At 36.1% G+C, this 16455-nt stretch overlaps 1 protein-coding gene across 4 annotated transcripts in view; it reads left to right on the top strand.

Moving 5' to 3' along the window:
* ZNF565 (zinc finger protein 565) overlaps positions 1-15118 on the top strand; it is a 36888-nt gene extending 21770 nt beyond the window's left edge. For 3 of the 4 annotated variants that reach the window (XM_063109498.1, XM_063109496.1, XM_063109497.1), the window contains 3 exons: positions 658-784; positions 1507-1602; positions 11449-15118. In XM_063109498.1, the coding sequence (XP_062965568.1) occupies positions 658-784; positions 1507-1602; positions 11449-12716 (1491 nt within the window). In that variant the 3' untranslated portion in view covers positions 12717-15118. The remainder of the gene's footprint in view (positions 1-657; positions 785-1506; positions 1603-11448) is intronic. The other variant, XM_063109499.1, reaches the window with a different exon arrangement.
* Positions 15119-16455: the final 1337 nt, after the last annotated feature.

Raw genomic sequence — 16455 nt, 5'->3', positions numbered from 1 at the left:
TGTGAAGATGCACTCAGCCAAATCTAGAGTATGGGGAAATTCTACTGATTCAAGTGTTTCTTTAATAAATAAATGGCAATAAAATTTTTAAGGGCCGTTAGAGATTTGAGAGACTTTAGCAAACCTATCAACTAAATGCAATGTGTGGATCTTGTTTGAATCCTGATTTGAATAAATCAGCTGTTAAAAAAATCACTTTTGAGAAAATTGGGGCAATTTGAACTTATCTAGTTATTAGGAAATTATTGTTATATTAAGTATGATAATGACATTCTGCTTATGTGCTTTTTTAAAAAAGTCTGTAATCTGTTAGATACCAAAGTATTTATGAATGAGGTATTATGATATTTGATATGTGGGATTTGCCTCAAAATACACCAGGTATAAAAGATGGAAGGAAAGGGATAAAAAGAGATATACAAAATTTTGTTAATTATTGAAGCAGAGTGATGGATTCATAGGGGTCATTACAAAAGGGTACTTCAAAAGATAGTGGAAAAATAGCATTGAAAGATAATATGAATCTTTCCATGAACTTTTTGAAGACCCCTTGTGCTATTCTTTGTACTTTTGTGTATTTTGAAAATTTTCATAATTAAAGGTGAAAAAATACAAAAGTCATTTAATTACTACTAATGCATGGGTTTATTGTTTCAGAGATTGCTGACATTCAGGGATGTGGCCATAGAGTTCTCTCAGGAAGAATGGAAGTGCCTGGAACCTGCCCAGAGGGACTTGTACAGGGATGTGACTTTAGAGAACTTTGGTAACTTGGTCTCAGTAGGTAAGGATACTGTATCACAAGGGGCCAGACAGGAAACAAGGCACCCAGAGACTACAACAGTGGGAGGCTGTTTCCACCTCTGGCCTGAAGGGATGAAGAGAGGAAACAGTGCCACCAGAGACACTGAGAACTAGAGCCACAGAAAAGGGCCCAGCTAGCAGCAACTGTACCTACCTCAAGAACTTCTGGGTCTAAGGACGGAGAGAGGGAGAGGGTTAAGAAATGTCCTGCACTCTCCTTCCTCCTTCTCACTGACTTTCTGCTGATGGTTTCCATCTGCCAAACTCAATGGGAAAGCATAGGGCAGGGGTAAATATATCCTTACAAGTAAGCTGTCTGGAGCAGAGTGGGGCACAGAGCAGGGCCAGCAACATTGAGGAATGGACTGGAGGGGAAGGAGAGGGTTAATGGAGAATAATCACCATACTTACCTACTCCAAATGATTCAGGACTAGCCTTCTGAAATTCCTGGTTTTTTCATTATGACTTTCTCAGGCAACTTACAAGTGTCTGACTGTGTATCTGCTCTCTGTTCGCAAGAGAATTATTTTGTGCTTTGTGGAATTAGAAATGAGTAGTTCCATTGGGCACCTCCATTTTCCCATCCTTTGGAAAACCTCACACATTCTTCCTTATAATTGCCTCTCTTCCTTGATGGCCAAGGGACTGGGTTTGAATTTTGAAACAGTACGATCGTGCCCCATTTCTCTTCCTGTAAACAGGGCTTTCCATTTCTAAGCCTGATGTCATTTCCTTATTGGAGCAAGGAAAAGAGCCCTGGATGATTGCAAATGATATGACAGGACCGTGGTGCCCAGGTGAGTGAGGGCTGATCTGATGGGGAAGGTCATTGGGGATAATAGCCCAGTGACTGAGTCAACTGATACCAGTATCAAGTTATTGTCACGAAGCTCCCCGACAGCCCTACTGTGGGATAAAGGCCTGACACATGAATATGTGAAGAGGAAAGACCTTGTCAGCATCAGCTCCCAGGAGAACGTTTCCCTACCTGCATTAATTCCTCTCTGTTCTTTCTTCTTTCATATTTTCCTCCCATTTCAAAAAGAGATGTGTCCCTTTCCTTCCCAATGGCCGCCTTTTTACCTGCAGATATCTTCATACCATAAGAAAACGTATTTTCTTGAAATGGCTTCTCATTTTATCTAACTCAGAAGTTAATTTATTCATTTATTCTCTTAACTTTGGAGAAGTAGGGTTGTGTCATGGTTGAGGGCACAGACTTCTGGGGTCAGTCTGCCTAACTTAGTTCAAATCCTGGCTTTGCCACTTATTAGCTCTGTGAATTTAGGTAAATTACAGTTCTCTGTGCTTCAGTTTTCTCCTCTGCAAATGCCATGTGGTTATCATGGCTGTTATATGAATTCATAATGTGAAAGTGCCCAGAACAATGCCAGACAATAGTGACCACTAAATATTAGTGAGTATTATTAATTGGCACTTGCTGGACTATATTGGAACCTTTGAATACTTAATCATCATTTACCCCTCTCCTGACTTCTCTGCTATTGTTATCATATTTATTTTCATATGGGGTCATTTTCTCTCTATCTGAAGAATACCCTTAAAATTTCCTTTTTGTGCACATCTGCTCTTGACAAATTCTCTCAGTTTTTGGCCACCTGAAAATGTCTTATTTCATGAACTTCTTTCTTACAGAGTAGGATATTTTCACTGGGTACAGAATTCTATATTGACAGATATTTTCTCTCAGCCCAAAGAAGAAATCATTCCACTGCCTTCTCTTTCCTATTGTTGTCAATAAATCAGATTGTTCCAATTTTGGAAAATATTCCACACATATTTGAAACTAGTGCCTCTTTGTTTAACTATAAATCTGCATATCCTTTTAACTTTCTCTGTACTTGTGCTATCAAATTCTGAGAGCTGTTTCTTATTTATATACATATTTTGCTACTACAGTTCATATTTTTGTAAAGATGAAATATACTTCATTGCAAATTATATCTTTATCAGTACAACCTATCCTTTATTTTCCCACTTATTGCTTTTAACCTTGAATTTTATTTTTCTGATATTAATATCAAATGTCCTCTTTTTGTTGGCTTGAAAAATCATGTCCTATTTTTGTTTATCCTTTTTTTAAAAAATAATTATTGCCACTTTAAATATGTCCATTGTAACCAGGATTCTGTTAGAGTTCACTTTTTTAATCAATCTGAGATTTTTTTTTTTACTTGAACAAGGGAATTCATTCTCACTTGTTATACTTAATGTGTCTGTTCTTATTCTTGCTGTTTAATTTTATATTTTCTATTCCTTGTTCTCATTTCCGACTATATTTTATTACCACTCTTTCTTCCCTCAAATAATTTCGAAGTTGTATTTTCTGTTGCTTTGTAATAAGATGGTCTTTAATTTGAAATTTTAATTTAAAAATGTGCTTTTTCTACCCACCTCAAGACTGAAAAGTAGAACTTTTTTTTCTTTTTGGTAAAGCCTTGTTCGTTAACTTTTTAATTTTATTTTATTTATTTATTTATTTATTTATTTATTTTTGTGGCTGGCCAGTAGAGGGATTTGAACCCTTGACCTTAGTGTTATAACACTGTGCTCTAACCAATTGAGCTAACTGGCGAGCCCAACTTTTTTATTTTGAAGTAATTTTAAACTTAGAGAAAATTTGCAAAATTATTATAGAGAATTCCCATATATACCCTACACTCAGCTTCCACTAAGTTAACATTTTGCATAACCATGATACAGTTATCAAAACCAGAAAATTAACATTAGTACAATACTAACTAACCCATAGATCTTAATTTGAATTTTGTCAGGTTTTCCCCTAATATCCTTTTTCTGTTCCAGGATCCAATCTAAGATCCCACATTACATTTAGTTTTTGTGTCTCCTTGGCCTCTGCCAAACTGTTCCTTAATGTTTCCTTGTCTTTCATGACCTTGACACTTTTGATGAGTACTATTTTGTAGAATGTCTCTCACTTTGTGTTTGTCTGATTTTCTCACAATTAGATTGAGATTATGCATTTTTGGCAAGAGTAGCACAGAAGCAATGTTGTGTCCTTCTCTGCATCATACCAGATGTTGATATGGCTTACTACTACTGGTGATGTTAACTTTGATAATTTGGTTAAGGTATTGCCTCTCAGGTTTCTCCTCTGTAAAGTTACTATTTTTCCCTCTGTAATTGAAAAATATCTTAGGGGGAGATACTTTGACACTATGCAAATGTGCTGTTTTTCCTCATTTCTCACACACCAAATCAACACTAGGTAAACACCACAATAATAACTGTTACAGACAAGATCCACTGATGGATGCTCCCTTATTTTCTGTGTCCCTTATTTCTTCTACATCAATAACTGAAATTCTTCTGTCAGGAAGAGCTGTCTCTGTCTTCCTCCCATTCATTTATTTATTCAGTGCTTTGTATCACTGTGGACTCAGGTATTTCATTGTATGGACTATACTCAGTACTTGCATTGTTTATTTCATTGCTCAAATTGTTCAAACATTGGCCATTGGGAACTGCTTCTGGTTGACTCCTTCAGATTGACTCTCAGTGGCCCTCATTCTTTTTTTTTGGTGGCTGGCTGGTATGGGGATCCGCACCTGTGACCTCAGTGTTGTAAGGCTACATCCCTCATTCTTTGTTGAGTAGTTTCATATTTTGTGGTACCATAAGATGTTCCAGGCTTATCTTGTATTTTTCCTACCTCATCCCTGAAATTAGCCATTTTTCAAAGGGCGCCTGGTTCCTTTTACTGGAGAGTGGTATGAAATAGTATCTTTGAATTTCTTTTTCTGAGAAAGGTAAGACCTTAAGACCTTTACCCATCTTTTACTTACCTGTGCCCTAGACCAGAGGTTGGCAAACTAATATCTATGGGTCAGATTTAGTCTATAACCAGTTTTTTGTATAGTCCTCAAGATAAGAACAGTTTTTACATTTGGAAGGATTTTTTTTATAAAAAGAATATGCTGTGGAGACCTTATGTAACCACAAAGCCTAAAACACTTACTATCTGGCCCTTCACAAAAAAAGTTTGTTGACCCCTGCCGAGATTCGCCTCCACTCTCACTCCACTCCAATTTTGTTTTAATGGTCTGGAATTTTAATTTCATACTATCATTTTTTATTTTTTATATTTTTAAAAAAATCTTGTTTATTGTTTTTGTATTAAGTTGTATTTTTATTTATTTATTTATAATTGAAACATAATTGATTGTACATGTCTGTGGGGTACAGCATTGAATATTAATACCTGTGTGCAATATGTGATCCTCAAATCAGGATAATGACTATATTTATCATTACACAATGTAATTTCTTTTGTGGCCCTTTACCAATTTCTTGCTAAATCCCCTCCCCCTCCCCCTTTTCCACCTTGGGTGGCCTCAGTTCTGTTCTCTCCTTTTGAAAGTTCAATGAATTATTGTGATTGTTATATCTTTCTTTCTTTCTTTCTTTTTTTTTTTTTGTTTATTTTTTTAGCTCCAACTTATGAGTGAGGATGTGGTATTTCATATTTTTATAATACATCAAAAATCTTATTTGTGATATCCTTCACCAACAGTAATGATTTAAATCAGTTATCTGCACACTGTGACCTGTGGGCCAAATCCAACCTACCGCCTTTTTTTATATGACATGAAAACTAATGAATTCTACAAATGCCTTCTAAGGTTGCATATTCTTAGTTAAAACCATATGCTCATGGTTTGATATAGTTTATGGCAGTACTATATGTATGTGAAACATTGTCTTTTTTGGGGGTAGGGGGCGGCTGGCCAGTATAAGGAGCTGAACCCTTGACCTAGGTTTATAACTGAAACAACATTTTCTTTTTTTTTTTTTTTAAAGATGACCGGTAAGGGGATCTTAACCCTTGACTTGGTGCTGTCAGCACCATGCTCTCAGGGAGCTAAACAGCCATCCCTATATAGGGATCCGAACCCTTGGCCTTGGTGTTATCAGCACCACACTCTCCCAAGTGAGCCACGGGCTGGCCCTGAAACAACATTTTCAAAGATAAAATATATAAAATCATATTACAAATTAGCACTAACACAGACATTTATAAACTATTTTGATGCTAGAAGACATTAACTCTGAACCCCAATTAAGTGAGCTTTCAACTTCTACCCTGAAAATAATTCCATTCTTCTCATTTGTAGATCTGTATTACAAAATAATTATACTCAATTATTATAGTTTGAATTTCATCAATAAGAAAGTTGCAGTTTGTTTCTCTCTTATTTAAGTACCTACATAAGATCCTCATTTTTGCCACTTGGACTACAAAGCCTAACATATTACTATCTAGCCCTTTAAAGAAAAAGTTTGCCAACCCCTGATTTCGACATACAGTTGCAAGCCAATGTTTGAGGAGAATATTGTATATAATCGAAATTATACTTGCCACGTACCTAAACCATCCTTAAATCACCAAGATATCTGTACTTCAAAGCTCAAAAACCAAAAAAACAATTTCCTGATATCTCTTAGCATTTGGGCTCTGACTTACATTTCCTTGGGAGAGTGGACACCTAGGTTAAGATTGAACAGGTTGATACATTGATGAATTCCTCAGTTTTCTCTCAGGATATGTTAATTTCCTATGGTTGCTGTGACAGATTACCACAAACTTAGTGATTTAAAACAATGCAAATTTATTAACTGACAGTTATGGAGGTTAGAAGTCCAAAGTGCATCTCACTGGGCTAAAATCAAGTTGTCTGCAGGGCTGAGTCCCTTTCTGGAGACTTTAGGGGAAAATAAGTTTTCATGCCTTTTCCTGCTCCTAGAGGCCACATGCTCTCCTTGGCTTCTAGCTTCCTTCCCTCTTCAAAGCCAGCAGTGTAGCATCTTCAAATCACTCTTTCACTCTGACTCTCCTGTCTCCCTCTTTTTCTTATAAGGACCCTTGTGAATATATCATGCCCACCCAGAAAAATCAGGGTAAATCCATCTCATCCTGGTCAAATGAGTAACCTTAATTCCAACTCCCCTTTGCTATGTAACATAACATTCAGGGATTAGGACATGACATGGATGTCTCTGGGGGGCCATTATTCCACCTATTACACTCTGTGTATTTTTTCTGGACCACAGATCATTGAATGCGCCTAAATTAAGAGTGTACATGGTATGTATTCACTGTAATTCTATATTAAAATGGTAAGCCCAGGGCAGGCCCGTGTCTCACTTGGGAGAGTGTGGTGCTGATAGCACCAAGGCCAAGGGTTTGGATCCCTATGTAGGGATGGCCGGTTAGCTCACTTCGGAGAGTGTGGTGCTGACAACACCAGATCAGGGGTTAAGATCCCCTTATTGGCCATCTTTTAAAAAAATAAAAAATAAGAATAAATAAAATAAAATAAAATGGTAAGCCCATTGTTATTTACTCTATAAAAGTATTCTTATGTTTCATGGAATATTTGGTTTTTGCAGTTCTGAAAAACAAAAATCTTTTTTCAATTAGATTTTTTTTAATTGTGATAAAATATACATTACATAAAATTTATTATTTTAGTCACTTTAAATATACAGTTCAGTGGGATTAAGTACATTCACAGCATTGTGCAACCATCACCACTGTTCAGTTCCAGAATTTATTCATCATCCCAAACAGAAACTCTGTATCCATTAAACAGTAGCTCTCCATTTTCCCCTCCCTCAGCCCCTGATAACCTCTTTATGTCTCTATGAATTTGTCTATTCTAGGTCCCTCGTGTAAGTCATACAATATGTGGACATTTGTGTCTGGCTTATTTCACTAAGCATAATGTTTGTAAGGTTCATTCATGTTGTAGAATGTATTAGAATTTTATTTCTTTTTATGATTGAATAATATTCCATTGCATGTTGTGTGTATGTGTATACATACACGCACATACATACATACAGTCATGTGCTACATAATGATGTTTTGGTGAATAATGGACTGCATATACTATGGTGGTCATAGAATACCATGTAGCCTAGGTGTGTTGTAGGCTATACCATCTAGGTTTGTTTAAGTACACTCTATGATGTTTGCACAACGAAATCGCCTAATGACACATTTCTCAGAAAATATCCCTGTAGTTAAGTGCCATATTACTGTATGTATATATGCACGTGTGTGTGTGTATATATATATACACACACTTATATATGTATATACAGTTGTCTCTGAGCATCCATGGGGGATTGGTTCCAGGACTTCCCATGGATACCAAAATCTTCAGATGCTCAAGTCCCTGATATAAAATGGCATAGTCTTTGCATATAATTTATGCACATCCTCCCATATATGTTAAGTCATCTCTAGATTACTTATAGTACCTAATACAATGTAAGTGCTATGTAAATAGTTGTTATACTGTATTGTTTAGAAAATGACAAGAAAACGAAATATTCATGTTCAATACCAATGCAGTTTTTACAATCTGAGGTTGGTTTAATCCACAGACGTGGAACCCACAGATACTGGAGGGCTGACTTCATATACATACACACGTAGACACACACCACAATTTGTTTATCCATTCATCCATTGATAGATAACTTGGGTGCTTCCACCTTTAGCTACTATGAACATGAGAGAGTCTTAATGGAAAAGTGGTAGGTGAAGTCCTGATAACAGTGAGTGTAGACAACTCTGGAACAGTTTATCATGCAGGACGCAGACTATTGAGTTGGTAACTGGAGTCTAGGGAGGTTTTTCTAGGGAAATACAGAATTTTTAAAATACTGACATGAAAGTCTGAGTAAGACAGGAAAATTATTTATGGGAGTGGGGGCTGCTAAAACCATTCATTCTTCCTCATATTTCTTTGTTTTCTTCTTTCAACTGCTGTACTGAAGTGCTTTTATTTTCACTTGAGTCTGTATTGTTACTTATCCAACCTACTGATGACAGTTGTTTTGTGTCTTTGTGTTCTTTCCCAGCATCTTCTATATCCTCTATCCAGTAATACCATACACATACTTTAAAAAAAAGAGAAAAAAAAACCTGATCTCCTGAGCACTGTAACAAAATGGTTAGACCATTTTGTACCAGCAGTATGTGATAGTTTCCCACAGTCTTACTAATGAATTGTCTTGGCAGGTTTTTTGATAGCTGAAAAATGACTTTTTATTTTATTTTATTCATTGGCATTAAGTACATTCACAGTGTTGTACAACTGTTACCACTATTCATTTCCAGAACTTATTCATCATCCCGAGCAGAAACTCTGTTAACCATTACACATTAATTCCCAATTCCTCCCTCCCTCTAGCCTTGGTAACCTCTATTCTACTCTCTGTTGCTATGAATTTTTATGTTCTAGGTACCTCATATAAGTGGAATCATACAATATTTGGTCTTCGGGATCTGGCTTATTTCACTTAGCATAATGTTTTTAAGGTTTATCCAAGTCATAGCATATATCAGAATTCTTTCTTTTTTAGGGCTGAATAACATTCCACTGTATGTAACTACCACATTTTGTTTGTCCATTCATCTGTTGATGGACATTTGAGTTGTTTCCTCCTTTTGCTATTGTGAATAATGTTGCTGTGAGCATTGGTGTACAATATCTGTTTGAGTCCCTGCTTTCAGTTCTTTTGGGTATATACCCGGGAGTGGAATTGTTTTTATCACGTGGTAATTCTGTTTAACTTTTTGAAGATATTTCTCAAATTTTAAGAACTTCTTATAAGTCAGGAAGATTATTCTTATTGGCTATAAGTTTCACATATTTTGGGCCGAGCCCGTGGCGCACTCGGGAGAGTGCAGCGCTTGGGAGCGCAGCGACGCTCCCGCCACGGGTTCGGATCCTATATAGGAATGGCCGGTGCACTCACTGGCTGAGTGCCGGTCACAAAAAAGACCAAAAAAAAAAAAAAAAAAAAAAAAAAAAAAAAAAGTTTCACATATTTCTCTGTCCTCTGTCTTTTGACTTTGCTTTTGTTTTTTGTTGCTCGTGCGTGGTTTTGTTTTTCGAAGGTGGTTTCTTTTCACCTTCACTTAGTAGAATTTATGGGCCTTTTGTTGTTTTGGATTTTGGCTCACTGTTTCATAGTTAGAAAGCTTTCCTCATACCTAGATCATAATCCACCACGTTTCCTTCTAGCACTTGACCATTCTATTTTCTTTTAACATTAAAACTTCAGTTGGAGTTTATTCTGGTATATGGTAGCATAATTGAATCCAGTTTTACCTTTTCCCAGTGACTGTCCAACTGCCCCAATATTATTTATTACAAAAATTATCCTTTTACCCTTTGAGATACCACCTGTATAGTATAGTCCATGTAAACTTATAGTAATTTCATGTAAACTTCATTCTATTTCTGTCTTATCTATTGTGTTCCGTTTTGGTTTGTTTCTCTAGAATCCAATATTTATTAATCTAACAGTCCATTACCAAAAGCTAACTTTATGCTAGAGGTTGGTTTCAGTGGTTAGTGAGAAAGGCATTATTTCTGCCTTTGGGGAGATTCAGGAACAAGAAAACAAACAGATCAATAAATGAGTATGTAAATGAAAATCTAATTACAGCTGATAAAAGTGTTGTGAAGACGGCGTACAAGGTGTGGGAGAGAGAATAAAGGTGTATGATTAGTGTTACCGGGCTGAGAGCTTTTTTGAAAGTGTGAGTTTTCACCTGAGTCCTGAAGGATGAGAAAAGCAGCATCCAAAGAGCCCAGGACAGGATTCCTGACAGGTGGAAGGACCTGATGAGAGGTCTAAGATGGAAAAAGGCCCTAGGTTTATTTTAGATGCTCTAGTTTGGTACATAGGGAGGAAAGGGGAGAGTGCTCAATGTGAAAGCACTTTGCCCTTGGTTGACACAGAGTGGCAACAAAGACAAGCAGAGACCTGCTTTGCCAAGACCCTTGAGAGCCATGGCGATGAGTTTGGAATTTATTCTAAGTGCACTGGGAAGGCATGAAAAGTTTAAGCAGAGATTTTTATTTTGATTGGCATCAACATCATGTGGTAGGAAGTGTTAAAAATATAGATTCTTCATTTATATGAGATGCCCAGAATAGGCAAATTCATAGAGACAGAATTAGTGGTTCTCTACCATTAGGAATTACCAGGGGCTAGAGGCAATAGGGGTGGGGAGTGACTGCTTAATAGGCATGGGGTTTCTATTTGGGTGATGAAAGTATTCTCAAACTAGATAGTGGTAATGGTTACACGATAGTGGTAATGGTTACACGACATTGGGAATGTACTACGGACTACTGAATTATGCATTTTAAAATGGTCTAAGTGGGAATTTTATGTTATATTAATTTTACCTCAATTTAAATATATGCACACATATTTAAGTACTTTAAATATAGACAGATACACACACACGCACACCTTTGCCCTACTCCTATAGATTTTGATTCGGTTTGGGGCAATGCTTGGACATTTGTATTGTTAACAGGCTTCCTTAATAATTCTGATCCATATCAAAATTGAGAACTCCTGGCTTAATGTGTTTTCTTGCTTCCTTCTGGCACCATATGAGCTTATATTTGTGCTTTCATGTGCTTTTTAGAAATTACATAGTATTTCAGACCTAGTTAAGCCATTCACTTTTTATGGTTATTTTCATTTTGCCCTATTCTGCTATAGAATTTTTTATTTCTCATAGAAGAGGAACAGCTTGTATTTACTTTCTTCTTGTTTTTCAGACTTGGAATCCAGGTGTGAGAAATTTCTACAAAAAAATTTCTTTGAAATAGAGTCATTCAATTGGGAGATAATGGAAAGCCTTAAATGCTGTGATCTTGAGGGCTCCAATTTTAGAGATGACTGGGAATGCAGAGGACAGTTTGAGAGACAAGTAAATCAGGAGTGCTGTTTTAAGCAAGTGAAAATCCCTTATGAAAATATGCCTATTTTTGAGCGTCATACATCTCTCACTCTACATCAGAGCATTGAGACTAGTGAGAAACTGATTGAATGTAATGAATGTGGGAAAGCATTTAGCCGTGGCTCACACCTTATTCAACATCAGAAAATTCATACTGGTGAAAAACCCTTTGAATGTAAGGAATGTGGGAAGGCCTTTAGTCGTGCCTCACACCTTGTTCAACATCAGAGAATTCATACAGGTGAGAGACCTTATGACTGTAAGGAATGTGGGAAGGCCTTTGGTCGTACTTCGGAACTTATTCTGCATCAAAGACTTCATACTGGTATCAAACCCTATGAATGTAAAGAATGTGGAAAGACCTTTAGGCAACATTCACAACTTATTCTGCATCAAAGAACTCATACAGGTGAGAAACCCTATGTATGTAAAGACTGTGGGAAGGCTTTTATTCGCGGCTCACAACTTACTGTTCATCGGAGAATTCATACGGGTGCTAGACCCTATCAGTGTAAAGAATGTGGGAAAGCTTTTAGACAGCATTCACAACTTACTGTGCATCAGCGAATTCATACAGGTGAGAAACCCTATGAATGTAAAGAATGTGGAAAGGGCTTTATTCATAGCTCAGAAGTTACTCGACATCAAAGAATTCATTCTGGGGAGAAACCCTATGAATGTAAGGAATGCGGGAAGGCCTTTAGACAGCATGCACAGCTCACTCGACATCAGAGAGTTCATACTGGTGACAGACCCTATGAATGTAAGGACTGTGGGAAGGCCTTTAGTCGTAGTTCATACCTTATTCAGCATCAAAGAATTCATACAGGAGACAAACCCTACGAATGTAAGGAATGTGGAAAAGCCTTTATTCGTGTGTCACAACTGACTCATCATCAGCGAATTCATACTTGTGAGAAGCCCTATGAATGCAGGGAGTGTGGAATGGCCTTTATTCGTAGTTCACAACTTACTGAACATCAGAGAATTCATCCTGGTATCAAACCTTATGAATGTAGAGAATGTGGGCAGGCCTTTATTCTTGGCTCACAGCTCATTGAACACTACAGAATTCATACTGGTTAGGAAGCATCAGTATTAGGGATATAGAAAAGCCTTTATGTGGAGTTCACACCTGGTTCGATATTAGATCGTATTTAATGTAATTAATATTAGAAAACCTTCATTTGTCACTTCCATTATGGAACATCAGAGAACTCATACCAGAAGAAAATTCAATAAATGTGGGAATTCTTGCCTCACTCACTGTTCACTATGCATCAGAGAACCTGTGCTAAAAAAAAATTAATGTGAATGTAGAAAAGCCTTTGGTTACCACTCAAAATGTGTTAAATATCTGAGAATTCCAAATAAAAAGTGACCCTATTATTTTGTGAATGTGCCTTTCACCATGGTGTATATCTTATTTAATGTCCCACTTCCACCGATTACTGACTGTATACCACCACTGGGCACATTATGCAGTCTCTCTCCCTCACTTTACTTATTTTTAAGTGGTGACAAATTATACCTGCCTAATACAGTTTTTGTGAGGACTAAATCTGATACTTTATATAAAGCCTTGAAAGGGCTATCTGGCACATACATGTGCTCAGTAAATATTAGCTATTGTCATTAATTTTATCATCAGTATCACTGATAAGGAGTTATGCGAGAGGAGGGCCTTATGAATGTGTCAAGTATCAAAAACTCCATAACCACTTGTTATGATAATTTTGTTTTGAAAAGCAGTAGTAAAGCATAATTATTAGGAAATCTTTATTCAAGAGGTTAGAAATTTGGAAGATGAGAAATTAACAGAAGAGTAACCAAAAGAAATCTGCCCATTTCAAAGTCTAAAACCACATCCGAGTATAACTTAGTTTAAAGAGAAATAATTAAAATTACAAACCAGAAATGAATGACAGTAAATTCTACTTATCACAACCAGTTCAGTGTAGCTAAAGCTGTATTCCTGTTAGAAGCTAGGATTTGAATGTAGGGACTTTGTTCTCCAAATGTAGCTCTCCAGTACCTTGTCATTGCCAGTCACATACTAAATACATTGAATAGTGAATGAATACTCAACTCTAAAAGTTAGGAAAAAATTACAACATAAACTCAAGTCAGCAGTAAGAATTATTATTAAAAATAAAAGAAAAAAGTAAAATAGAAAACAAAACAGTAGACTTTGAAGGTGGTTTAATTAACAATACAATAGACTATTTACAAGTGTGATCTAGAAAAAAAAAATTATGAATAAGGAAGGTGTTAAAAGATTTTTTTAAATAGCCTACTATGCATGATGTTATTCTAATATATTTGAAACTCTAGAGAGAATGGATTTTTACAAAAATATCAAAATTGGTTCAAGAAGATGTGGAAGCCTGAATAAATCAGTGATTAAAGAAAGATGTAAAAAGTCATCAAAGGTCTTTCCCTTTAAGAAAACATTTTAACCTACAAAGACTGTAAAGAACAGATAATCCCTAAGGGAAGCTTACCAGTTCATTTTCAAGACTAAATGAAATTCTGATTAAAAACAAACGATACAAGAATACCTCCCCAAAAAACTAATTGTAAATCATTGCCATTTATGAAGACAAATGTAAATGTAATTCCTGCTTATTTATTCCAATATCTATTGAAATTAAGAAGTGAATTTTAAATGGAATGTCTGGAATTTCACCTATTCTGGATTAATTATGTTTTCAGAATTTTGATATTGTATCTCCAGGAGATCACAGTGATGAAGAAATGAGCATTTTTTGATCCAACCCCAGTGACATCTGGATCAGAGTTTGTGAATAAATCTTAGGAATCTCAAGAGATTATACCCACTAGCCCTTGGCATAGCCAGGCAGTGTCTGGGGCCAGGCACTAGTTGCCCTTTGATGCCAGCCATCTTATCAGTCATCGTGAGTGTTTGGTAGAAACACCTGCATTTTCTGCACGTGCCATTGCCTACAAAGGATTAGAAAGCAGTGTTCTGTAGTAATTTTTCTTTAAGTGGTTTAATGATTAATATGTGCCATTGGAGGGGCTCAAAGCTATGACATTAAAAATTGCCACTTTGAATAGTTAAAGCACATGCACAGTATAAAAATTTTATTTTATTTTACTTATTTATTTTTTTAAAAGATGACCAGTAAAGGGATCTTAACCCTTGACTTGGTGTTGTCAGCACCACGCTCACCCAAGTGAGCCAACGGGCTGGCCCTTGCACAGGATAAAAATTTTAAAGTTACGCTGTTACACAGATGTGAGTGAATCTTCACATTATCTCTGCCCCTTTCCCACCCAGCTACCCTTTATGGAACAGTGATATCAAGTTCTTGTATATACTTCCTGATTTTTAATTTGCATAAGCATAGACATACACATAAAGATTTTTGCACAAATGGTAGCAAATTTCTGTACATGGCTATTTTCATTTTTCCGTACATTTTGAAGATCATACCATATCTGTACATGAATAGCTGTCTCATTCTTTTTTAACAACTGCTTAGTATTTCATTATATGTGTTTCATAATTTATTTAACTCTATCAATTTAGTTTTGTTATGTTTTGCTTTTTCAAACAATCCTATAATAAATATCTCCCTTGCACATAAGTATTTTGTATACGTGTGATGTATGTTTAAATGAATTCCTAGAAGTGGAAATGCTAGATCAAAATGTATATACTTTTACTTTCTATTATGAAAAAATTTAAACATATACAAAAATACACAGTATTTTATAATGAATCCCAAGGGCCCCATCACCAGCTTCAGTAATTATCAGTTCATGGCCAATCTTGGTTTGTCTGTATTCTCACCCATTTTCCTCACTTCCATGTTATTTTTGAAGTAAATACCAGATATATTATTTCATCCATAAATATTTTAGTATGTGTCTCCAAAGTATATCACTTTAGAAAAGAATTTAACTCCTTAAAAAAATTGACAATACTGCCTTAATGCCATCACATATACGATAGTGTTCAAATTTCTATTTGTTTCATAAATGCCAATTTTTAAAAAGTTATCAGGATTCAAATAATGTTCACAAATTGCAGCTCATTATTATCTCTCTTAGGTCTCAATCAATGCATTTTCCTGCATCCTTTTTTTTTTTTTTTTCCCTTGCTATTTCTTGTTTTTTGAAGAAACTAGGTTATTTGCCCTGTAGAGTTCCTCAGAACCTGATTTTTGCTGGCTGCAGCCCCATGCCATAGTTCAAATGCTCCTCTATCCCTGGTATTTCATGTAAGTTGGTAGTTGAGATTTAGAAGCTGGATCAGGTTAAGGTTCATTTTTTGGTTAAGATTACTTACAGGTGTTTCAGAGACATAATATTTAGGTGTCTTTCTTTTTATGATGTTAGCAGCCATTGATGTTCAGTTGATAAATCTGTTAATTCATTAGAAGTTGCAAAATGGTGATACCCTATTTTTTCTTCCCTTATTAAAACAAATATCTTTATGAGGAAAAGCTTCCCTTCAGCTACTATTTGGTCACCGAGTGTTACAGTAAGGAAAGGCAGGATAAATGTTTCTTTCTTCTTCATTGGTTTTCACAAAATTGTGTTGTTTCCCTAAGATTTAGCCATGGTAGCCAATGAATGTAGGCATAGGGGTGTGTGTTGCATATTTAATGTGTTTAAATCCATTTAAGTTGCACCCTCGTGATGCTCAAATTGTTCCATGTTTGGTGAGCCTCTTCCAGCTGGCTCCCGTGTTCTTTTGATAAGACCCCAGTAGTCTTTGGTCCTTTGCTCGCTCTCTGCCAGAACAAGATGTTCTCAGCTCATCTTCTTCATTTCCTTACTCCCACTTGAAGTA

The sequence above is a fragment of the Cynocephalus volans genome, chromosome 10 (genome assembly GCF_027409185.1).
Source record: "Cynocephalus volans isolate mCynVol1 chromosome 10, mCynVol1.pri, whole genome shotgun sequence".
NCBI lineage: Eukaryota > Metazoa > Chordata > Mammalia > Dermoptera > Cynocephalidae > Cynocephalus > Cynocephalus volans.
This window is presented reverse-complemented; position numbering and strand designations above follow the sequence as displayed.